The following is a 26,045-nucleotide window of genomic DNA, read 5'->3' on the forward strand; positions in this document are numbered from 1 at the left end:
TTAATCAAGTTCTTGGTGTTTATTCACTTCCTAAAAACTTACACTGTGAGCCAGGCACCAGCACAGGAGCAGAACATACACGAGTAACCAAATACACAAGGCCTCTTCCTTCCTGAATTTATCTTAGGCTCATGGCGGGGTCTACCTGCCAGTGGGTGACAAGCAATTATGCTACAAGGTAATAATGCACAGAAGAACATGGAATTACTAGAACACCTTGGAGGAGCACTAAAGTCAAAGCAGTCTGTAAAAAGTGAGATCAAAGCTGAGGCCTGGAGGATGAACAGGAGGTTGGATTAAAAGATGGTGAAAAAGTACCCTTGGATATTGAGGTAACAGACAGCAGCATGGCAAATTAGTGGAGCCTAAAATAGCACAAGTTGGCTGGAACCCAGAGCATGGGGGAGGGGGTGCAGGCTGAGAGAGGAGGTGGGAAAGTTTGGCAGGGGCCAGACCACATAAGGCTTGTAAGCCACGGAAGGAGTTAAGAAGAGCTACTAAAGAGTTTTAACCAGTGAAGTGACAGGATCAGACTTGCCTTTTTATAAAAATCGCTCCAGTTACAGTGTGGAGAATGGATTAGAGAAGGGCAAGGCTGAAGGCTTAGGGAGTAATTCAGGCAAGAGATAATGGTGGCCTGAAGGAAGGCAGTGGCAGGGAGATGGAGAGAAGTGGACAGATTTGAGATTCAGAAGAGAAGGCAGTACTGACAGGAAATGGGAGGGGAGGGAAAGAGAGAAGTTAAAGAGGGTGCCTAGATTCTCCGCCAGAGCATCGCCTGTGCTATAAAACAGAAGTATGTTTAGGGGAGAGGATGGAGGGGGCAGATGAATGAGTCTGATTGTGCATTTACTGTATATCCATGAGGTAGCCAAGAGGTTATGATGCTAGAAGTCCAGAGCTCTAATTTCAGACTGCGATGGAATATGCATATTTGAGAGTTAGTGGCATAAAGACATTACTTGAACCTATGGAAATGGATGTGACCAATTTGGAGAACAATTTAAGAGTGAGGAAAGGAGCTCTAAGCCAGACTCCAGGGGAACTGTATTGCAAAGGACACAAAGCAGGCTGAGAAGGGACAGCCAGAGAGATAAAAAGAAGATAAATCCTTGGAGGGAGAGAAACCAAGTTAAGAGGTTATTTCAAAAAAGACTGGTCCATGGTGTGTTTCGTAAATGTGCACAGAGTGACTGAAGCTCGACTTCAATAAATAAATACATCAGCAATTCTTTTTCTCTATCCTCAATGGACTGAAATTACATTCATTTAGCAAATATTTATGCAGAGCAATGCCTCTCAAACTATCTATGCTAAGACCTAGTTTTTTTTTTGTTTTTTTCTTCTTCTAAGTTTTCAATCCATTGCACCTGGCTTCCCAGGTGGCGCTAGTGGTAAAGAACCTGCCTGCTAATGCAGGAGACATAAAAAGATGCAAGTTCGATCCCTAGAGGGAATCAACACAGGGAACATTTCCTGGAGGAATGCATGGCAACCCACTCCAGTATTCTTGCCTGGAGAATTCCATGGACAGCAAGCTTGCCAGGCTACAGTCCACAGGGTCGCAAAAAGTTGGACCCAACTGAAGCGACTTAGCACGCATGCATCCTCAATTCAGCTTCCAGGGTTTTTTTTCATGGTGATGAATATATGTGCAATGATTATTCTCCACTCCCCCGAGGTCCTCCTGATTTTCTTATTTCTAACATTTTCTCACAGAGACCTGAGTCTCACCTCTAGTTCTGTCACCACAGTAACTAATGACCAAATTCTGCCAATTTCATCTTTGTAATTGTTTTCACATCTTTTCTTCCCTTTCCATTCCCACTGTCACCACCTTAACCCAGGTTTCTAGTACCACACAACTGGACAATTATGATCTACTGGTCTCTCACTATCTCATATATCACCTACTCTCGAGAGCAATGCTTTTCATACAGCATAATCACATTAATTATCTAAGACACTAACTTTAATTGCTTTGTTCCCCTGCTGAAAATTCCCCCAATGACTTCCCATTATGATTGTTTATTCAAAATTACATTCAATTGGCAAATATTTATGTAGGGCAATGCTTCTCAAACTATGTTAAGACCTAGTTTTTTCTTCTTCTAAGTTTTCAATCCATTGCAGACCAATGTTTTTGTAAAACTACAATTTAAAAAAGTGCTAATTTTAAATTACTAAAAAAAGTTTCTAAATTCTTATTATCAATTTTGATATTTTTCTCATGATGGACTGGTAACAATGGTTCATGGCTCAGCAATGATCTGTAGACTGTATTCCAAACTGCCTGGGTGTTGCTAATACATGGATAAAAAGACATTACAGTTGCACCCGCAATGCAGGGTGATTCTGCCATTCAGGGGAGACGTTTTTGACTGTCACACAGCAGGAAGGAGGAACTGCTGGCACTGAGTGAACAGAGGCCAGAGATGCTCTTAAACAACCTAAATGAAGAGTACAGCCCCCGCCCCCGACAAAGAATGATCCAGCCTAAAACATCAAAAATGCCAAGGCTGAGAGACTCTGCTTTACAAGTGTAATGCAAATGAATAATTAGAAGAAACTAAGAACAGAGCTCTATTCGAAGTATATATACAAGATGCAGGGGACACATAAGCACCTGAGTCTGCCTGGAAGGTTAAATGGACAGTACTTACCAAAGAAAGTCCTCATCTCCTGACTCATAGCTTTCCAGAACCCAACCACGGCCTAGCTTTCCAACAACAGCACTGCTAGCCTGGTCAAAGTTGTGAATTCTATACCTTGCTTACTGTCAACTTCCAAGGATACAAACAACCATCCCTTTCCCTCCCCCTACCCAAATCACACAGCATTTAAGGCCTCACTCAAGGGCTGACTACTCCATGAAGTCTTCTGTGATCCTTTCTTTCAAAATTCCTAAAGATTTGCCATCTATACCACTCATTTAGCATTCTATCACATACTGGCTTTTGATACTATTGACATTTCTTAGGTTATATTGTTTAACTGCTAAATAATTATTTGAGTTTTACATTCATGTCATCTCTAAGCTGACAGCTCTCTAAGAGAGAGCCTCTGACACAATCTCAGCAACCACCCATTTCCTGTAGTATGCTACAAAGAGGGCCAAAAGCACATGAAGCAAGTGGACTAGAGTTATTAGGTAGCAGACACCACAGTCCTACCACCAGTTCTTCACATGTCTTGAGCTCGTGACAATCTGAATATATGAGGTTACTACAAAAGTAATTTATCTACAAACTTTAGTATCTTAGAAAGTTTACTGATTCATAGATTGAGTGCCTATACTTCCTATTACTCCAGGCCAAGGTAAGTCCACAGGTTTTTGCCACATTCAAGTTCCAGAAAATCTACTAGAAATAAGAAAATTAAGGAATCTCAATTGAGACAGTTTCTCCAATCAAATTTTAAAACCCAAACAGATAGTTCTTTATGCTTTCAGTCAAGACACTCACTGCCCAGACAACAATCTGAGGTTTTAGAAAGTATCTCTACTCTTAAAAACAAAAATGGTTAAAAGAAGGTGGGGAGAAGGGGAAGAAGTAGAAGCAGGGAAAAAGAGGAGGAGGAGATGAAAAGGAGTATGATGACGAGGAAGGAGGAGGTGGTAGTTTAACTCTTTAGCAGAGGAAGAGAGGGCAAAAAGCTTAAGCAGTTGTCTGACATATAAATGAAAAGGTCAGACTTCCATAGTTATCAACCAGCTCTATATATACTCAATATGCAGAATTCTACCAAATCACTAAAGTACTGGGTAATTTCTGAATGTGAAGACTGTCATTTAAAGTGTGTACAGGAAACGGTAGTGGGTGAGGCCAGACCTATAGACCTGCAGTGCTTTAATAATTCCTCCCTCCCTTTTCACCCCCCAAACCTATTATGTCTAAGCTCTTACAACCTTATATATGTGGAAAGGTTTGTAAATTTCCTTGAGAATTAATTCAGAAAGAAAGGCAAATGTGAAAGTTACATACTCGTCATAGGATATTATCTGACATAAAATCCAAGGCTTTATTGACTACTCGACTCTTAGCTTCATCTCCTCAACATTCGGAGAGGCGACTCAGAATACAGACTCTGAAGCCAGGCATCCTGATTCCCAGTCGTAACGCTGCCAGTTACTAGTTGTATAAGCTCAGTGAGTCATTTGCTTTCCTCTATTTTCCCCCCTGGTTCCTGGACCAGAGACCCAAGTTCTAGTACTAGTTCCACCAGTGACCTGGTTAGTGACCTTGGGCCGCAATTTCTGCACCTATAAGGAGAAGGAGCCAGGGGATGTACTAGATCAGTGGTACTCAACCAAGGGTGATTTTGCCCCAAGGGGATATTTGACAATGTCTTGAGATATTTTCGGTTATCACCACTAGGTTTCAGAGGGACAGTGCTGCTTGGCTTCTAGCCGGTAGAGGCCAGAGATGCTGCTGAACATCCTACAATGCACAGGACAGCCAGCACCTCAGGACAAATAATTATCCAGCTCAAAATGTCAATGGTGCCACAACTGAAAAAACCTATGGCTTCGGCTCCCTTGAAGGTCACCTCAGAGGTCCCCTAGAAGTGAGGCTGAAAAGCCCATTTTAATAGTTTTATATCATGGGCTTTCATGAGAAAAGAACAACGTAAAGTTAATGACATGCACTCTCAGGCCAGATTCAGTCACTGCAGTTCAGTCGCTCAGTCGTGTCTGACTCTTTGCAACCCCATGGACTGCAGCACCCCAGGCTTCCCTGTCCATCACCAACTCCCAGAGCTTGCTCAAAGTCATGTCCATTGAGTCAGTGATGCCATCCAACCTCATCCTCTATTGTCCCCTTCTCCTCCTGACTTCAATCTTTCCCAGCATCAGGGTCTTTCCCAATGAGTCAGTTCTTCACATCAGGTGGCCAAAGTATTGGGAGTTTCAGCTTCAGCATCAGTCCTTCCAATGAATATTCAGGACTGATTTCCTTTAGGATAGACTGGTTGGACCTCCTTTCTGTCCAAGGGACTCTCAAGAGTCTTCTCCAACACCACAGTTCTAAAGCATCAATTCTTCAGCGCTCAGCTTTCTTTCTAGTCCAACTCTCACATCCATACATGAATACTGGAAAAACCATAGCCTTGACTAGATAAGACTTTTGTTGGCAAAGTAATGTCTCTGCTTTTTAACACGCTCTCTAGGTTGGTCATAGCTTTTCCTCTAAGGAGCAAGCATCTTTTAATTTTATGGCTGCAGTCACCATCTGCAGTGATTTTGGAGCCCAAAAAATAAAGTCTCTGTTTCCACTGTTTCCCCATCTATTTGCCATGAAGTGATGGGACCAGATGCCATGATCTTTGTTTCCTGAATGTTGAGCTTTAAGCCAACTTTTTCACTCTTTTACTTTCTTCAAGAGGCTCTTTAGTTCTTCACTTTCTGCCATAAGGATGGTGTCATCTGCATATCTGAGGTTATTGACATTTCTCCTGGCAATCTTGATTCCAGCTTGTGCTTCATCCAGCCCGGCATTTCTCATGATGTGCTCTGCATATAAGTGAAATAAGCATGGTGACAATATACAGCCTTGACATACTCCTTTCCCTATTTGGAACCAGTCTGTTGTTCCATGTCCAGTTCTAACTGTCGCGTCTTGACCCGCATACAGATTTCTCAGGAGATGGGTCAGGTGGTCTGGTATTCCCATCTCTTGAAGAATTTTCCACAGTTTGCTGTGATCCACAGTCAACGGCTTTGGTGTAGTCAATAAAGCAGAAATAGATGTTTTTCTGGAACTCTCTTGCTTTTTCGATGATCCAACGGATGTTGGCAATTTGATCTCTGGTTCCTCTGCCTTTTCTAAAACCAGCTTGAACATCTGGAAGTTCACCATTCACGTGTTGCTGAAGCCTGGCTTGGAGAATTTTGAGCATTACTTTGCTAGTGTGACAGATGAGTGCAATTGTGTGGTAGCATGAACATTCTTTGGCATTGCCTTTCTCTGGGATTGGAATGAAAACTGACCTTTTCCAGTCCTGTGGCCACTGCTGAGTTTTCCAAATTTGCTGGCATATTGACTGCAGCACTTTCACAGCATCATCTTTTAGGATTTAAAATAGTTCAATTGGAATTCCATCAACTCCACTAGTTTTGTTCGTAGTGATGCTTCCTAAGGCCCACTTGACTTCGCATTCCAGGATGTCTGGCTCTAGGTAAGTGATCAAACCATTGTGGTTATCTGGGTCATGAAGATCTTTTCTGTATAGTTCTTCTGTGTATTCTTGCCACCTCTTCTTTCTTTTTTTTTTAATTAATTTATTTATTTAGTTTTTCAGTGGGTTTTGTCATACATTGACACGAACCAGCAATAGATTTACACGTATTCCCCATCCCGATCCCCCCTCCCACCTCCCTCTCCACCCGATTCCTCTGGGTCTTCCCAGTGCACCAGGCTCGAGCACTTGTCTCATGCATCCCACCTGGGCTGGTGACCTGTTTCACCATAGATAATATACATGCTGTTCTTTTGCAACATCCCACCCTCATCTTCTCCCACAGAGTTCAAAAGTCTGTTCTGTACTTCTGTGTCTCTTTTTCTGTTTTGCATATAGGGTTGTCGTTACCATCTTTCTAAATTCCATATATATGTGTTAGTATGCTGTAATGTTCTTTATCTTTCTGGCTTACTTCACTCTATATAATGGGCTCCAGTTTCATCCATCTCATTAGAACTGGTTCAAATGAATTCTTTTTAATGGCTGAGTAATATTCCATGGTGTATATGTACCACAGTTTCCTTATCCATTCATCTGCTGATGGGCATCTAGGTTGCTTCCATGTCCTGGCTATCATAAACAGTGCTGCAATGAACATTGGGGTGCACGTGTCTCTTTCAGATCTGGTTTCCTCAGTGTGTATGCCCAGAAGTGGTATTGCTGGGTCATATTCTCGCCACCTCTTCTTAACATCTTCTGCTTCTGTTAGGTCCATGCCATGTCTGTCCTTTATTGTGCCCATCTTTGCATGACATGTTCCCTTGGTATCTCTAATTTTCTTGAAAAGATCTCTAGTCTTTCCCATTCTATTGTCTTCCTCTGTTTCTTTGCATTGATCACTGAGGAAGGCTAGACTGACTGAGTTCAAATCCACCACTTACTAGCTATGTATCTTTGACCAGTTACTCAACCTTTAGAGACTCAGTTACTTTTCCATTATAAGAGAACAATAGAGTATCTACATCATAATGTTGTTGTGAGGGTTAAATAAGTTAACAGATGTAAAGCATTAAGAAGAGTGCCTGGCCCTATATAATTATCAGCTAACATCACCATTACCACCTGAATACAGAAGGAAAATTGAAAAAAGAAAAAAACAGCAACCATTTTACTTTAGGAGTCACATAAATTAGGTTCCTGAGTGGAAAAGTTTTTAAGACCAAATGGATTTAAGCATGGTTCCTCACATGGCAGACACTCTGCTCTCCCCCAATCCCTTCTCCCACTCCTTCCTCGCTAATGCTTCCGCAGCTGCTTAAAGTCTCTAAAAGTCTCCGGTGCAAATGTTCTCATGGCTGGGAGAGAATACAAGCTACTTGCTCCCCATTCTACAAAAAGTATATCCATTCTATAATGCAAAAATTAACTGGAGGAAGTAGTCTGTTACACATTAAGAAACTGTTTTTGTCTTTCAGTAGAAAAGGATAGGTGTGTCTACCTATGCTCAGTAAGGGGCTGCCATCAGAGCTCTCGGGATCTAGGCCTGTCTCTGAGCTCTCCTTCTCCACAGAAACTTCACCAGGGAGAGGGACATTCCTGTCCCCCTGCTCCCTTGATGTGCTGTCAGGGGAGCTGCCATGAGATAGAAAGAGCCTATGTGGTTATCTTTTTGTTTTTTAATTACACAAGCAGAAATATCATAGTTAAACATTCAGGGAAGAGGTACACGGAGTGAAAGAACAAAAATCTCTCTTTATGTCCCATCCTCAATTCCCTTTCATGGAAGCAAGCAATTTTTTTTTTTCAATTTAATGTGAGTGCATATTGACTTTTCTAATAGCATTTACTTTAGTATGTTTAATTATTAAAACATATCTGTACATTTACAGCTATATCATTTTAAGATTTGTTTCACTGTATTCCACAGTAGGTTGGGAAGGAGGCAGTCTAATTTATTTAATCATTTCCTCACTGGCAGACATTTAGGTAAAAACTTCAGACTTCAACTTCATAGTGATCCAACTGCTGATTTGTAAGTAACTCAATTGTAGTTGCCAGCAAATAAAATCCACTGGTGATTCTATAGATAGTTCTGCCTCCCTCAAAGAAAGAAATCATTCTAAAAGTCTATTTATAAATTTAAAATGCCAACTGAATTTACATATAATTTGACTCTGAGATATAAGCATAACTATAACATTTATATTCAAATGTAAATAAGCTTAACTTAAAAAATTAAAACCAATGAAAATTTAATTTTAGGTTAAAATTTTCAAAAAGCATATAAAAAGGCACCCATAATATTTTCTTAGGGTGTCTGTTTTATCTTTATATCCTGCTCTACAGTTTCTGAAAATCACACGGTCATAAGGTCATTTTCTTCTTCTAATTAAAAAAATAAAAGATAAATTCCCCAACCTGAAGTTAGAATTAGCAAATTAGTAAATTACCACATTCTTCATATTCAAGTGTCATCTATAAGTACTCCATGGAGAAGCAGAAGGGGTGAGTTCTGCATCTCTAACTAGTGAGCAATTGCTTTCTTTTCCTTTCCTAATAAATTACAGGCAGACTGGAACAGATGTCAGGTTGGCATTCAAAACCTAAAATATAGCTGAAAAGCAAGTTATGACTAATACAAGGAAAAAAGATGAATGTCAGAAAGCTTCATTTTTTTTTTTTTTTTCAAATTTCAGATAAGCTCTTTAGCCTTAGGGTTCCTTTTACAGAGCCCTAGAGTTCGGCAAGATGTCTTAACCCCCATTTAAATTGCAATCTCTCCTCATGTGTGGGGGTGTGAAAATGCATTTTAAGAGTGTCAGTGTTTATGTTAATCTTAGCAAAAACTCCCTCTCTCCCAAATACGGCATGGACAAAACCTCAGCGCCCTTTTTTCCACTGTATTTTATTTGCACTGTTTTTAGCATGTGAAAGATGTCTGCATGTGATTGAAAGGCTCCTTATCTTCTTGGCAGCTGACTTGGTAGAGTAACTGCAGTTTCACTGGTGATATCAGAAAAAAGTTGCTTTCCTCTAAAATTTCAAAAGAGACCTTAAAAATACAGATTGAAAATGGGCTTAGAGATGGAGGCAGAGAAAGGAGACAAGGAAGAACACAGTGTCAGTTTCAAAGAAAGCGGGTACAAGATGCTAACTATTGGCTTTACTCCCCACGGGGGGGCCTGCATTTCTATCACAACGTATAGTGCTGGTTCTCAGCTGTGTCCAACTCTGCGAGCACATGCACTGTAGTCCACCAGGCTCCTCTGTCCATGGGATTTTCCAGGCAAGAATAGTGGAGTGGGTTGCCATTTTCTATTCCAGGGGCTCTTCCCGACCCAGGGATCCACCCTGTGTCTCCACCGTCTCCTGCATTGGCAGGCGGATTCTTTTACCACTGAGCCACTTGGGAAGCCCAATTACAAGGTATAGGTCCACCCAAGGACAGGATGAGGCTTGAGGCCTTTAAGTCACTACACTCTTTTCCTTCCAGCTCTGAAACAGATAACTTCTGCCAAAGCCACTTTGCTTGATGCATGTGAACTTAGTCCTAAAATTATATTAAGAGACAGTAATTCTTTAACAATTATTTCACTGTTCTTTGAAAAAAAAGTTGCTGTTTTTGCTCTGACATTTATGGTATAGAGGTACCTGCCAGGGATGCCAAAAACGGAGTTTCTTTCTGCAAACTATCTTTTCCAACCAAAGAGCTACAATGAGAATGGAGGTGACCCTGTGCCCAGAGCACTCTCTGCACAATCGCACACCGGGCAGTGAGCGTGGTGAAGGGCTGAACAGGGGGCACAAGGGCGTTCCACTGAAACCTCGGTGGACGCAAGGGCTGCGCCGTTTATTCACCCTCACTTACCGAGGCTGGTTTCTGATGCCCAGGTTTCTATCTTGGGCCCCGAAAGGTACTTCTATTATCCCACAGAGTAAGGATTTAAGTCTAACTAAACGGCTATCACTGTAGGCGCTGGAGAACATTCTAACTAAGAGGCTGTTGGGTACCCGCTAAGTGCAAACTTTAGCTCTAGTTTTCCTTGCTAATGCTTTCACATGCTTTCTAGGAAGAGCAGCCCTATGTGGGTTTTGGGGTGAGTCCAACTGCTCCAGACAAGGAAAAAGTAAACAGAGTGATTGAAACAAGAACAACAGAAGTCAAAGTACATTCCCCCAAAGTAACTCCTTTTCCTAATTCTACAAATCACCTTTTTTCCACTCTCTGTGGGGCTGGTTGTATGTGACCTCTTTTCCCCTTAAAGACCTTCCTTGACTTTAATTCTATGTTAAAAAAAAATATTTTAACAGGGGCTTCCCTGGTGGTTCAGCAGTAAAGAATCCACCTGCAAATGCAGGAGACATGAACTGGATGCCTGAATCGGGAAGATCCCACATGCCTTGAAACAACTAAGCCCATGTGCCACAACTATTAAGCCCGCACTCTAGGGCACAGGAGCTGCAACTACTGAAGCCTGGATGCCCTAGAGCGCGTGCTCAGCAACAACAGAAGCCCCTGCAATGAGAGGCCCACGCACCGCAACTTGAGAGTGGCCCCCACTCACTACAAGAGAAAAGCCCATGAAGATTCAGCAGAGCCAAAAATGAAGAAGTAAAAATTTTAAAAGATTCTCTCTTAAAATACTATAGCAAAAACAGGAAGGTGTATACTACGTACTTGAAAGTATTTCAAGAGAAAAACTAATATATGGGAAACTCTGGGACACTTATTTCATGTCTATTACATTATCTGATCCCTATTTTTTCTGCATAATTGTGTGCCTCTGGTTAATTCTTTAGTCTCTCTGTATCTCATCAGCAAAATTCTGTATGTATCTAAACTATATATGCAATTTTGAAAAGCAACATGAAGTTTTACAGGCAAGAGGAAAGAACTATATTACCTAGAAGCATAATTATCAGTCTCATAAACACAATGACAGAAGAGAATTCTAAATTTATCACTTTGTAAACTTGAAACCTTGATATATAGGCAAGAAGATCCATTTAGTTAAGATTCCTGTTTACAAAGTAGACGTAACTCTAGATTCCATGGTAAAGACAATGATTTGGTCTCAAGCCAAAATAAAAATGTTCCCTGTTTAAGTAAAACAAAACAGTCTCAACCTACATTAATTATTCTTTTCTAATCCCTATTTTTTTCATTTGAACTGATTTAACCAGTCATATCCATGTCCAGTGAGATCCCACACAGGTTGACTATTTAGTTAACAAAGAATGAAAGAAAAAATCAGCCAATTCTGTTCCCACTTGGCAGGGTAAAAGAACACAGTGTATACATAAAAAAGATGCATGTAATGCTAAAGTAAATGTAGCAATTTGTACTTTTTATATGCCTTTATCAAAGCCTAATGAGAACTTTCTAACCACATTGTACTCAGAAGGCAATGAAACTTTGCTACTATGTAATTCCTCCAAAATTCAAATGAGAAAAGAAGCCTCTACAGGAAAATAAGGAATAATACATGCACAGCAAGAGATTTCCTTCTCAGCTGTTTCACCACTAAAAAAGCAGCGCAAGGACATGAGGAGTCTTCACTCAGAGTAAAAGAGAAAGTCTCTCAGTTCAGCTCAAACACCAAGGTACCTTAAGACTTACTGCCTCCCCCCACCCCGTTTTTTTTCATTTTTTAAATGGAACATAATTGCTTTACAGTGTTGTTAGTTTCTGCCATATAACAATGTAAATCAGCTCTATATATACATATATCCCCTCCCTCTTGAGCCTCCCTCCCACCCCAATTTATTATCTCTTAAGTCAAATTGACAACACATGCTTCTTGATGACAAAAAGCCATAAAGATAAAAAAGTATTACTTTTTTAAGAGAACTCATGTATGCCTAAGTAAATCAGTAAAAATATTAGAAAAATAAATCCATAAAAAAGGTAATGGGTAGTAGTACTAACAAACAAAACTGAAATTCAAGGTCCTTGGTCAAAAAGCACGTTAACAACAAAAAGCATACTGTACAACTCAACTGATTTCAATGTGGACCGCAGAAACAGACTAAAGTCACTCAGAAGTTCCAAATCTGTTTTGATTTCATTTCAAACTCTTCAAGAGCTGACAGAGTCACAAACCAACAGAAATGGGCTTACTTCTTTATAGGTTGTTCTCTCAACCTCAGAGAGAGGCCCTAAAGAGCAAGATTTGGACAATGCACAAACAGGAAACTAGTATCTGAATCCTCGTAAGCATTTAAACCATGAGAAAATATTTTAATATAGTTAAAAGATATAACGTATAGAAGCAGCTATTTTTCTACTTGTTGGCTGTAGAGGGGTGGTGGTTTACTCGCTAAGTCGTATCTGACTCTTGTGACCCCATGTACTGTAGCCCTCCAGGCTCCTCTGTCCATAGACTTTCCCAGGCATGAATACTGGAGTGGGTTGCCATTCCTTTCTCCAGGGGATCTTTCCAACCTAGGAACTGAACCCACATCTGCTGCATGGCAGGCAGATTCTTCACCGCTGAGACACCAGGGGGAGTTTAAATGTTCAAAGACACAATCATCATACTCTCTGTATGGTGCTCGGGCTTGAAAATGAGTAAAGAGATATTGCACAAGAATAACTTAGAACATTTGGAATCACCCTTTAATCTCTGCTTATACCTCAAACATACTTAAGCAATATTTCCATTTCTTTATTTTAAAGTTTTATGGATTTACTGTGCCTCAAAATACACATTACCAAGGTAGCGAACTATCACATTTTTAACTATTTTCCAAATTAAAATTCTGTTTTTTTATGGACTTGGCCTTTGTGTCTTTCAGATAAAAAAAAGTATGTTATTGCCATTTCAAGGTGTATAAAACTCAGGTGATGAGGGTCTCTGTCATTTTCTCTTAATCCAATTTCAAACTCGACCTTTAGCCAGTGAACAGGTGTGTGCCGTGTGTAACTTATCGGAGTGAGCGACCAGGCCGAAAGGCTACCAACAATAGGAGGCTGACAGAACCAAGCACTTAGTGCCTAGAAAGTAGTGCTCAGCCCCACCATGATGAATATACTCTTATCTCCCAGTAGCAATTTAAAGATAAAGAATGATGGAGGTGAAGGGAGTAATATATTTGTATTCCTTCAGTTTTTTTGGATACAGTTTTTAACACGAATAGTCTGCCAGAAGCTGTTATGGTATAAATTCCTTCCTCAGATATTCTGTAGCTAACATTCCAATCCAACGTATGATATGCATATGAAAACAGTCAGCACAGCATTCCCACCAGGGCAAATAAAGCCATTTCACACACAGATAAATTAAATAAACCTTCAAGAAAAAAGTGATAAATGACTAGTGCATTTCTTTGTATGCAATGTGGAAATTCCTATGTATATTCTGCATTTGTCCTTTTGCATAAATTTACAACATGCCAAGTATCCATTTACCAGGTATGAAGATGTATTAACTGGGTAATACAATTAAAAAAAAAAGCAACAGCTAATATTAGAACAGTATCCATTGTCTAATAGATAATGACTATTCGGCATGGTAAATCTGACCTTCAGTGAATCTTTAGAGTCAGATGACATTTCTATATAGGCCCTGTTTTAAAAGTTCATAAATATATAAATATAATGAAATTTCTAAATATGACCTATAGAGAAACATACTTGGATAAATAAATTAAATCAAGCAACCACAATTATTTTTATGATTTTCCCATAAAATTAAAATGTAGTTTTAAAAATCTTAAAACTTTAAAAGTTTTTTTAAGCTTTTTTAAAAGAGGAAGAAACAGTTTGAAACAGTTTGTCAGGCCTGAAAGATAATTTCAAAACATTACTGAAAACAGATTTTATCACATCCAATTTTCTAAAACAGTATAAGATTTTATCCAATTTTTCTTTTTAAAACTCACCCATTTGTTCCACAATCTCTGGAGGAAATACTCTGGAAGCAAATGCTCGTCGAAAAATATCTGAAAACTCCTTGTCCAGACCTCCTATTCCCATTTTTTCAAAGTTCCAGTCAGGATTGATGATAGACTGGCGATTTTCCTTGGTTTTAGCTTTGCCTATTTCAAACAAAGATAATCAAATGTGAGAGAAGAACTTCACCACTAAGTGTAAAAAGACAGTCAGAACTCCCTGGGCATCCTCAGTGAATCAAGAAAAGCTATCAAACATGAAAACACCTTCCTCGCTGATTTTTTAAGAAGGATGAGTTTTGTTATATTTGTTAGTTTGCCTGGTCCCCATTTAGGGTCAGAAAAACTTTCAAAATGACTGGCTCAACTATGCTGTAGTCAATCCATGGAGCTTGGTCTTATTGACCTCTAACTCCTAACGAAGTTAACTAACTTGGTTGATTAGAAGAAACACCATGTGCATATCTGATGAAGAAAACACTAGTTGCCAGAAATGCAACTGAAATCTAGCAGTCCCTCAAGGCTCCTAAAGTAATATTTAAAAATACATATATGTATCTAAATTAAGTATATAATCAGCAATTTAATTCTTCAGCTTGAAAAGATGTATGAAGTTTAAAGTCTTATTTGCTTTTTCTTCATTTGCACAATAATCTAAAATTATCCTAAAGTCTTCGATGATTTCAAAATTCATGTTTTCAAATTCTTTCACAAACAAGAAAATTATCTAACTTAAATGTCATAGTGCCCCCTAAAGTAACTCAAGAGAACCACACCCTCTCTCTCAAACACAAAGAATAAAAGTGCCTTAGTACAGTCCACATAAACAAAAAAAAGAAAGAACTATAGTTTTCTTTTAATTAGGGAATAACAGGTCACATTAGAAAAAGTTTACCCTAGATGCTAATTGTATGGCTAGGGTTTTGTGGACTTAACACTTCCTTTATGAAGTAACCAAAAATACTTTTCTTACACTCTACTGCCCTCTTGTGGCCAAATTATATAATTTTACTTTCAAATGCGGGGGGGAAAGTATTAATCACCCTTAGAAATTACCTCCATTGTATGAAAGTCATGCAACTCTCGGGGTAATATACCATACAATATACAAAGAAATCACTCCAGAAACATACTGAATCAGCAACAGTAGATTATGATATATCCTAATTATGATCAAACCTGAGTCTCCTACTTGGTAGGTGGATTCTTTAGCCACCAGGGAAGCCATAAAATAATATATTAGTCATTAAAAACAATACTGTAGAAGTATATTTATAAGATGCTTAAAATATGTTAAGCAAAAAGAACTATAAAACAGTATGAAGATATAATCAAATTTTTTAAATTTTAGAGTGAGCTGTTTTTGAGTGCTTATTCATATTTCATGAAATAAATATTTTACAGTTGAGAAACAATAAAAGAGGAATGATAACTTATGGCTCTGGAGAAAAGGACACACATTCAAATTTAAATGACTTTGGATATAATAGTGTGTAACCACTGAAAATCCTCTACCTTGTACCAGGATAGACATCAACATAGGTAAATACAGTTAATGGCATCATTATGCTGATGAGTTACTGTTTTTAGAGCCCAATCCGCATTATGTTAATATAATAAAAGTGGGGTTAACGTACAAGAGTAGGACTGAACTATGGATCTGCTGGAAAGAATTTTTTACCTGTACATTGATCATTTAACTCAGTCACTAATGGAAATAATGCTAGTATCACATTTAACACACAACTAGCTGAGGGACATTCTACAAAATACATGACCAGCTCTCACGGTCATGAAAAGACAGTGAAAGTCTGAGGAACTGTCAGAGACTGGAGAAGACCATGGAGACTAAACCACTAAATGCAACGTGGAATTCCAAGTTAGACCCTGGAATAGAAAAAGGACATAATGAAAAAACTGATGAAATCCAAATAAAGTCTCTAGTTAGCAGCAATGGAAACATGTTAATCTAGTTTTGGAAAAGTGTACTATGGTTACTTAAGAGGTACCATCACAGGAAGCTGGTTAAGGGTTAAGGGAACTTTCTGAATATTTTTTATGAATCTTCTGTCAGTGTACACATATTTATTAAAAGTTTAAAAATTAATTTTTATCTGTCTTTTCCCTTATTTTTAGTGAGGTTACTAGGAAATTTAAAATGACATACATGGCTCACATTATATTTCTATTGGACAAAATTGATCCAGTGAAGGTTTTAAATTTTTTCTACATCAGTATATCTGAAAGATATGAAATACTCCATGATTCTGTGATAAGCCTTTTCAAGGCAAGTATCTCTATTCTCTCTTCCTGTTTAATCACTGTAGTTGGGTCACGTATTGTTAACAGATGCGCTGTGTTTAGTCGCTCAGTCATGTCTGACTCTCTGCAACCCCATAGACTGTAGCCCACAGGTTCCTCTGTCCACGGGGATTCTCCAGGCAAGAATACTACAGTGGGTTGTCATGCCCTCCTCCAGGGGATCTTCCCGACCCAGGGATCGAACCCAGGTCTCCCGCACTGCAGGTGGATTCTTTACTGTCTGAGCCCACCAGGGAAGCCCATTATTAACAGATGGCCCCACTTTATTCAGAATCTTCTAAAAAACTGTAAATCTTACCAATAAGATTGAGTGATGAATTTTCTGCTTTTTCAAATGCAACCTGGCTGTTTCCAACAACCAGCCCTATTTCAATCTATAAAGACAGACAATAATTAGTAGTTAGTCTTACAGCAGATTTCTGGACTTCTCAAAGCAAGGTGAAAAACAAAAGAGAAATGAAGTCTCCATGAGCAAAGCAAATTTTTCAAACTATCAGCTATTTAAAATTACTATTAGATCTTCACATAAGTCTGTTTTATACTATATTTTAATAACTATGCTGGGTTTAAAGGCAATTTCTCCCTACTATCTTAAAAGAGTACATAATATAAAAGAAATCACTGAGGTAGAGAATGGCTAGGAAAGTTATATTCATTTGCACGATGCACATCATATAGATGATCAGAAATAAAACATACCTTCTGTCTTTTACCAGTTGCAGGCTCTCCCTTGAGGATACTGGGATCCATGGCTTCAATGTCTTTGACCAGTAAGCCAAAAAGCTTCTCATTGAAGCTAAATACAAGCTATATAGAAAAGACAGGGGGAAAAAAAATCACTTCATGATATAATGGTTTGATTTTCACATCATCGCCAATGTTTTTCAAACACAGGCAAGCAGCTTTCTCAGCTCACTCTTCTCCACAAGGCAAACTACCCACAGAGCAAAGGAACTAACACTTACTGAGTATCTGCTCTGTGCCAAACAAACGTTACAGGATGTTCCGTAATTAATACTCACTAACTCGTCTGCAAAAAATCAGTCCTATTTTACCAGGAAGGATGCTGAGATTCAGAGAGGAGTTAAATGGGACCTAGAGTCACAGCAAATGACAATGCCAGGATGCAAGCCTTGGTTGTGTGCCTCTAACATCATGCTTTTCTACAGTCAGTACAAAGTGCCTTCAAGTGCAGGGACAGCTTCTGAATGCTCATTCACTCACCAAATATTTATTAAGTGCCTTCTACAATCTAGGCCCTCTTCGGGATACCAGGGTATAACAAAAATGCAATAAACAAGGCTGACTGTCATCCTACCACCACTAATTACCAAGAATGGGAATAAACACTAAGAAGAATGATTTGAGATATTTATTCTTTCTCTGTATTATGGAGGATTTTCTTTTGTGGGTTTGTAGATGTTTGCATGTCACTGGGTTTTAAATTATTACAAATACCAAGGCATTTTCTATTAAAATACAAAAGCTAAAGGAGAAGGTAAAAACAAGGAAATTTTAGTTAGGCAATTTGAGCACAACTATCAGAAAGTGTAGGAATCCAGAAGGACTACGGTGAAGCCCAAAAAGCAATGGGCAGGTAAGTCAACAAATCATCAGCTACCTATCATCCTGGGGAGCCTCCTCAATCCATCTAATTCCAAGTAGCAGCCCAGCGGATCTCTAGTGCATCATCCCATTTGACTGACATTAACAGGACATGGCATTTCTTTCTTATTTTCTGTCTTTCCCAACTAGAAAGGAAGCTCTACAAAGGTAGGAAATGTGTCTGCTTTATTCACCAAAGATCTACAGGCCTAAAATAGTATTTACTGAACTCATACTAAGTGTTCAATAAGTATTTGTTAATGAATGGATCAACTGACTAGCAGGTTCTTGTCTCAGCTATACAGGGCAGCTCACAGATCGTCTCTGGACCTAAATAAAATTCCTCATGTGCAAAATGAGGAGGTTAGACAAGATAACCTCTAAGGTTCATTTCAATTCCAGTACTCTTAAAAACAATAATAAGTGTTCTGTGTCCTTTTCCTGTCTATCAGTAACTCAAGTTTCCAATTGTGAAAGTTTGATATGATGATATATGGGTTAACCAAATCCTTAAGAGTCTTGTCTTTACAAGTAATGACACTACACTCATTTCCCTCAGGTCCCTCCTCCTGCCATTTCTCCCATTTTACAGGCCTTCCCACAGGAGACACACAAGGACAGTCTATGTAACTCAAGAGATCAGAACACTATAAAGCTGGAATTTTCAAACTTTTTGACCTCAGAATCCTTTTACATTCCTAAACCCCCAAATTTGGTTTATATGGATTGTAATCTGTTGATATTCACTATATTAGAAATTAGAACAAGAAACTTTATTAATTAAAAAAAAATAAAGTACATTTATATATTAACACAAATAACATATTTATAATTTATTTTAAAGTATTTCCATTTCCCAAGGTATAAAACATAAGTGGGAAGAGTGGCACTGTGACATTTCTGCAAATCTCTAATTTCTTGCTTAATGGAAGACCACTGGGCATTCATGTTTGCTTCAGCAGGCAGTGTAACTATGCTAGTACCCATCATGTGGCCTGCACAACTCCACTTGTGAGAGAATAAGAGGAAATGGGCATATAACATCCTTTTTAAAAAATGTTTTGATATTAGATTTGACCTCACAAACCCCCTGAAAGGGCCTCAAGGCCATAGTTTGAGAACAGCTGCTATGGAGCTATGGTAGGAGGAAGGAGTTAATGATTCAGAAGTCACAGAAAGAGACAAATGGAATGGTAAGGTCAAAAGAGCAGAGATTGTTTATGTAGAAAAACAAATAATAATTTATGAACTCACACATTTCTTAGGTAAAATTAAAAAAAAAAAACCCACACAGAATTTCTTCTTAGGAGACCAAACAATGTACTAACTGAAGTCCAAAGAAGGGAGCAATATAAACAGGATCATCTTTTCCCTTTATTCTATTGGACTATAGTTGACTTACCCTGTTGCATTAGCTTCAAGTGTATGGCCAAGTGATTCAGTTATACACATATTCATTCTATTTTAGATTCTTTTCTCATATTGGTTACTACAAAATATTGCGTAGAGTTCCCTGTGCTATACAGTAGGTCTCTGTTGGTCATCTATTTTCTATATAGTAGTGTGTGTGTGTGTGTGTGTGTGTTCACCCCAAGTCTCTGTTGGTTATCTATTTTCTATATAGTAGTGTGTGTGTGTGTGTTCACCCCAAGTCTCTGTTGGTTATCTATTTTCTATATAGTAGTGTGTGTGTGTGTGTGTGTGTGTGTGTGTGTGTGTGTGTGTGTGTGTGTTCACCCCAAGTCTCTGTTGGTTATCTGTGTGTGTGTGTGTGTGTGTGTGTGTGTGTGTGTGTGTGTGTGTGTGTGTGTGTGTGTGTGTGTGTGTGTGTGTGTGTTCACCCCAAGTCTCTGTTGGTTATCTATTTTCTATATAGTAGTGTGTGTGTGTGTGTTCACCCCAAGTCTCTGTTGGTTATCTATTTTCTATATAGTAGTAGTAGTAGTGTGTGTGTGTGTGTGTGTGTGTGTGTGTGTTCACCCCAAGCTTCTGATTTATCCCTCCCCCAGTGTTTCCCTTTAGGCAATCGTAAGTTTGTTTTCAATAGATGTAAGTCATTTCTGTTTTGTATATAAGTTCACTTCTCTTTTAAGATTAAATTCCATATATGAGTGACATCACGTTTTTCTCCATCTGATTCACTTCGTTCAGTCAGTATGATAATCTCCAGGTTCATCCATGTTGCTACAAATGGCATTATTTCACTTTTTTATGGCTCAGTAATATTCCATTGTATATATGACCCTCATCTTCTTTATAAGCAATATTATTTTTAAGAAGAGAAAATCTGGGCTTCAAAAGCTCCATAAAAAACTGAATATATATTTACATGTAATTTTCTTACGATTCTCAAAGCAGCTCATAACCAAAAATGTTAAGAATTACTTTTCTACAGAAGTACATCAGGAAAACAGAAAGACATCCCCAGACAAATGTCCCATGACAAGAAAAGAAATTTGATATACATGTCTATAGTGTTCCCAAATTTACAGAAAGAAAAGCTGCTGTCCTTATATATGACACCGTAAGCTAACTTTATAATTTTTCTAAACAGTCTGCTAGAGGTTCAGCAAATATATTTCCCTCACTTTTTATCACTCACCTTAGATATAGCTGTTCATATGCAAAGCTCCTCTCAGCTTTTAAAAAACAATTAATTTTGGACAAGTACAGAGATAAAAATGTCTCTAAATGAAAGAAAGTTTAAAACTACCTGTTGACCCACTGAGAATGCCTGGTTGTTGAACTGCTGAATAAATTCTGCGGCCATCTTGTCAGTATCATATGGGTTGGAGTCGATACTTTTTTTCTGCAGGAAATCAATCTCGATGGTCATCGTGCCAATACACTGCTTGGCTTTGTCAAAGGTATATAAGGACACTAGGGAGGAAAAAAAGGAGCATTTTTTTTTAAGTCACAAAGACACCAAATCCGTGCTGTGCTTCAAGTAACTAAAAGTTTCACATAAATGAAATAGACTTGACCAAAGGGGGATTTTTCATGACCTTCATTGGAGGGATACATAAGGAACAGATATTTTTTAAACATAATAATAACCACTAGAGATGTTCTTCCCCCTGACTTAACTGGAACATACTGAACAGCAATCTCCTGTACTTTTACCCCTCACCTGACTGTTCTGGGGAAATTACAGCTGCCCCCATACAGCCTCTCCATCTTCCTCCTCATTAAGCAGAGGATGGAGTGACAGAATGGGAAGTCCTGATGGAGATGGCATACCATGCTGTTTTCAAACAAGACTTTTGCTTGACACAAGAAAGAGCCAAGGTCAGAGGTGTGTGGACTCTTGCTTTAGCAAATTAAGAGTGTAGGACCAAAACAAAAACCAAAAAAACCCTTGAGAAAAAAATGTTTTCTAGAGGGATTTCCTGCAGAGCAACTTAAGACTTTGACATTTCTTTTTTTAATAGTACAAAAATATTTACTGAGCACCTATGATTTCAGGGGAACCACAGTAAGTTCTACATGCATAACAGGACAAAAACCAGACCTTTAGCTCATCTGTGTATTAACAGCACCTAATAGTGTCTGTGGGCTTCCCAGGTGACTTGGTGGTAAAGAATCCACCTGCCAATGCAGGAGATGCCAGAGATGCGGGCTCAATCCCTGGGTCGGGAAAATCCCAAGGAAGAGAAAAGGGCAACCCACTCCAGTATTTTTGCCTGGGAAATTTCAAGGACAGAGAAGCCTGGTGGGCTACAGTCCATGGGGTTGCAAAGAGTCGGACATGACTGAGCACAGCAAACAAACAACAGTGTTGGCAGGATGCTTAATATATTCATGAACTGTTTAAATGAAACAACAGCAGCAAAACACCTATACTTTTCATGCTAGAAACAAAGGGACTCTGGAAACCATGTGTTGCAATCTATTAGTAAATGGACGAATCTATAAACCACCTAACTTTCTGTGCCTTGATTTGTCACACCTATAAAATAAGACTGAGCTAGATAAATCTTTATGGCCCTTTCATGCTCAATTTCTGTTCTCAACTTATTTCTTACAGACTAGCTGAGTCTAGTCTTGAGTTAAGTACAAGGATTTTTTGTAAGTCCTTTGAATGAAATTGCTTAATTAATCATATTTTTGTATTTTGGTTGGCCATCATAAAGGGGACACACATACTTGATATATGTTTTCAAGAGCAAAATAACAAAGAAAGCCACGATGGAGGGTTGGAAAATTTGCTGAAGATCAAAGATAAGCTCAAATCTCAGCTGAGAGTTTCAGAATACTCTCTGGCCTCCACTTCTGCATGTTGTGTTCTTTTTGTGTACTTCCCAGGAAGCACAGTTTACATTCTGAGTGATTTTCATAAGACAGCTTAGTTGTTTCTCCATACAACAAAATATTTATGGGATGAATTATTAATGGAAAATAAATAAGTTGATTGACAATCTCATTTCCAGGGGTCTGTCCCCAGAAGACTCTTGAACTAGAAAGTTACAGGGAGGTTCATTGCAGTATATTTCTAATAGTCAAACATTTAAAAAATGCTTATCAGTCAGGAAATGATGAATAAAATGTGGCATAGTCATAATGTAGAATAATGTGTTGCACTTAAAACTAAAATCTGATATATATTTAATAAAGATGAATGGTCCATTAAAACATAATATTGAGTGAAAAAAGTATAATTCAGAAAGGGTTGCACAGTATGACACAATTTTGTGCATTAAAGACTCCAAAACAATTTCATAGCATCATCATGTGTGTGCACATGCATATGTATAGATATATGCATGGATATATACACGTGTGTGAACCATTCTTATACCAAGAAATTTGAATACGTTATTAAAATATCATCAATACTGACTACAGTTTTCAAATGCATCTTAATTTAAAGGTCAGTGTTCCTAAATAGAAAAGACCAAGTTGTTACAATTTCAAATGCTATGGCAGTACCATGGACAGTTTCACAGGCAGCACCATGGTCAGCGCCATCATCAGCCCCCAAAGGGACAGATGCCCTGAAGGTTTCAACAAGGAGCAAAGGGCCAAAAGGTTAAGAATGTTTCTTATTTTATGACCAATAGCAATTTAACATCAAAGATTAATTTATAAACAAAAAATTATAGCCAATGCTTTGAACAGGTATTACAAAGACAGGTTCAAAAAAACATGTGTTAACTGAACATCAGTCTGCAATACTTAAAACATGGTACTTACAGACAGAGAGAAAACTAAATGATTCTTCTAGAAGATTTAGTCTGAGAACTAAAATCACTGATCTGACTAAAAAATTCTCCTAACAGACAGAACTCCTGTTTCAGAATCTTTGAATAAACACTCCCCTTCATACCAAACTTCCTATTCTCTCTTTGCCTAAACCTCTACTTACACTGAAAAAGTTTTGTACCTTTATGCTACATCATGACAACAATCAGGCCCCCAAACCCTTCCTTACCTCAACCTTACTTCACCTTAGTTCCATCTGAACACTTAAGTTTTATTCTGCCAATTAGGTCTGTTTGATTTGTCTTTTTAAAGAACTTACTTTACATTCAAGATAAGCATTTCTGGTAGCAGGAGAATGCTTTAAACACAATTTAAGGCCACAAAACACATTTTTTCATTTCATCTTGAATTTTCTTTTTCACAACAGAATTTATCTGCATTAAAAGTTAAGAACACTTATATTTAGAAAAGTAAGTTTAAGGAAATTAGAAACCTAAGCTTCATACACATAGGTCTTCTCATTAGATTTAACAAATGTTCATTTTTATCTCTGACAGTGTCTACAAACAGGGAACCCTGGCTTCACGCAGCGACCTACTTCCCTTTGGTGCTGAACTCCTCCACTGTCTCAGCTTCATGCTATGCTTTCAGGTGAGGAGGAGACAGTTAAGGGAATCACTTATGTCAATATTCCCAAAAATGTGACTGATAACAACTACTTAAGGGTGATTGTTAAAAACACAGATTCATGAATCAGACCCCCAAGGGAGGGGCCTGAGAATCTTTAAAAAAACAAAAAACAAAAAAAACAAAAACAGAACTCCCCAGGTATTTCTGTGAGGCAAGTTTGGATTGGATTGATTGAAGTCACTTAGTCGTGTCCGGCTCTTTGTGACCCCATGGACTGTAGCCTACCAGGCTCCTCCGTCCATGGGATTTTCCAGGCAGGAATACTGGAGTGGGTTGCAAGTTTAGAAAGCACTAATTCTCCAACATTCACTACCAGTTATCTGTATCTAATTTCCTTTATTTTCACCCCCAGGCAAGAAATTTTATCTTTAATCCTACTTCCACAAAGAAAAGACCAAATAAAGATAATCCCAATATCTAAGTTCCTTCTGATTCAGGAAAAAACAAACAATAAGTTGCCAAGTTCCTAAATGAGAAACAGGATAACTCTCTCCTTCCACTTTACCAACTTCTCTTCTCAGGCATCTTGAGCCTACAGACTAGGCTCATAATGTGTTCCAGGCAACTGCTTTAAGTAATCGCTTTCTTTTAACCAGTTTAAAGTCAATATATCTTTGAATATCTCCAAAAGCTTGGATTCAGAGGATGTGAATGTGAATTCACATTCACACACATCCTCCTGAACATTCCCACATATCCTCCTAAAACTCTGTGGGAACAGCAAGGAGAACAAATAATGCTACGCACAGTCCACACCGTCACCATTACTAAGACACAGAGAAAACCACAAAACTTAAATTACTTGAAAATAGAGAAATATGTAACAAGATTAGACAGAGCTCCAACTGTGGAAAAAAAGAAGGGAAAGCAGTACATAGGGAAAATACAAACAAAAATCACCCCTCAAAAGAGAAAGTCTAACACCAAAAGCCAAAACACTATACACAGGTTTGGGACTTGGCAGTCCAAGACGCTAGGTACCCAAAAAGGACCTCAAAGTGAGTAGAACTGAAGTAGTAACATCAAAGAACCACTGGAAAGAATCAGATAACTAAGAGAAAGGGTGGTGCCCTTCAAGACATGGCAATAAAGGAAAGAAGACAGAGAGGAAACTTAGGGATCACACAGAAACCAAAGACAAATAAGCTATGCCAACCAACCTTTCTATCTACCCCACCTCACCATTATTAAAGAAACTGCCCTTCTCTACACTAACAGAAAAGAATGCTCTTGCACTAATAATTTTGCCTACAAAATCATGTGAAACAGAAAAAAAATAATTCCACAAAGTTACTGTAAAGAAAACATAACAAATAACAAAATATTGCAGCATTTTAGCTGTCTTCTCTAAAAAGATCAACTATGAAATAGAAAATATACATAACATTTTAAACTAAATTAAATATCCTCAAACAAGTACTTGGACATATAACAAAACACCTAAAGTCAGAAGATTAAAAACTAAGAACAGAAACAGACAAATATTAGTAAAAGAAATGCAATGAATTTATCAAACACAGCAAAGAAATCGAGGAAAAGTAAAACTACTCAGAGGCAAATAATAAATTACAAACTGTCCATGGAAGAATAGATTCAAGTTAATATTTAATAAGAGGCAGTGAATGAAGACAAGAAAACAACCAAGATAATAAAAATAAAGAATTTACCAAGAATAGAGAGAAAGCAGCTGAGATGTAAGACAGATCAGGCCTAAAATACATGTATAATTAGAACCCTGGAGAAGAAAATCAAAACAATTCAGTCAGAACTAATATTTAAAACCAAAACCTAAGAAAATCTTCTGGAAATAGACAAAATTTAAATCTACATATTGAAATAAAGTATTGTATAGCTGAGTTGTTGACCCAGAATGGCCAATTCCAAGCAATATCCTAATAAGGATGTTAGAATTCAAAGACAGAAAACCCCTCAGGGCTCCCAGGCAAAAAAATCAAATTACTTATAAAGGTAAGAAAACAAGACTTGGCATCAGGGTTCTCAACAGTTCAGTACAAAATAAGGCAATGTGATACAGTATTTCCAAGAAATTCAAGGAAAGAAAAGCCAAGAATTTTATATCCAGCCAAGCTGCCCTTAAGGGCATCAAAGAAATAAAAGAAAAAAGTCTGAATGTCCAAGAACTTAGGAAACAC

At 38.2% G+C, this 26,045-nt stretch overlaps 1 protein-coding gene across 5 annotated transcripts in view; it reads right to left on the reverse strand.

Annotated features, from left to right (window-relative positions):
- Positions 1 to 26,045, reverse strand: part of NSF (N-ethylmaleimide sensitive factor, vesicle fusing ATPase) — a 146,870-nt gene that overhangs the window by 95,026 nt on the left and 25,799 nt on the right. For all 5 annotated transcript variants that reach the window (XM_043904911.1, XM_043904909.1, XM_043904908.1 and 2 more), the window contains exons 5-8: positions 20,714 to 20,880; positions 17,095 to 17,202; positions 16,694 to 16,769; positions 14,065 to 14,220 (exon numbers count right to left, since the gene is read on the reverse strand). In XM_043904911.1, the coding sequence (XP_043760846.1) occupies positions 14,065 to 14,220; positions 16,694 to 16,769; positions 17,095 to 17,202; positions 20,714 to 20,880 (507 nt within the window). The remainder of the gene's footprint in view (positions 1 to 14,064; positions 14,221 to 16,693; positions 16,770 to 17,094; positions 17,203 to 20,713; positions 20,881 to 26,045) is intronic.

Source organism: Cervus elaphus, chromosome 5, assembly GCF_910594005.1.
Source record: "Cervus elaphus chromosome 5, mCerEla1.1, whole genome shotgun sequence".
Taxonomy (NCBI): Eukaryota; Metazoa; Chordata; class Mammalia; order Artiodactyla; family Cervidae; genus Cervus; species Cervus elaphus.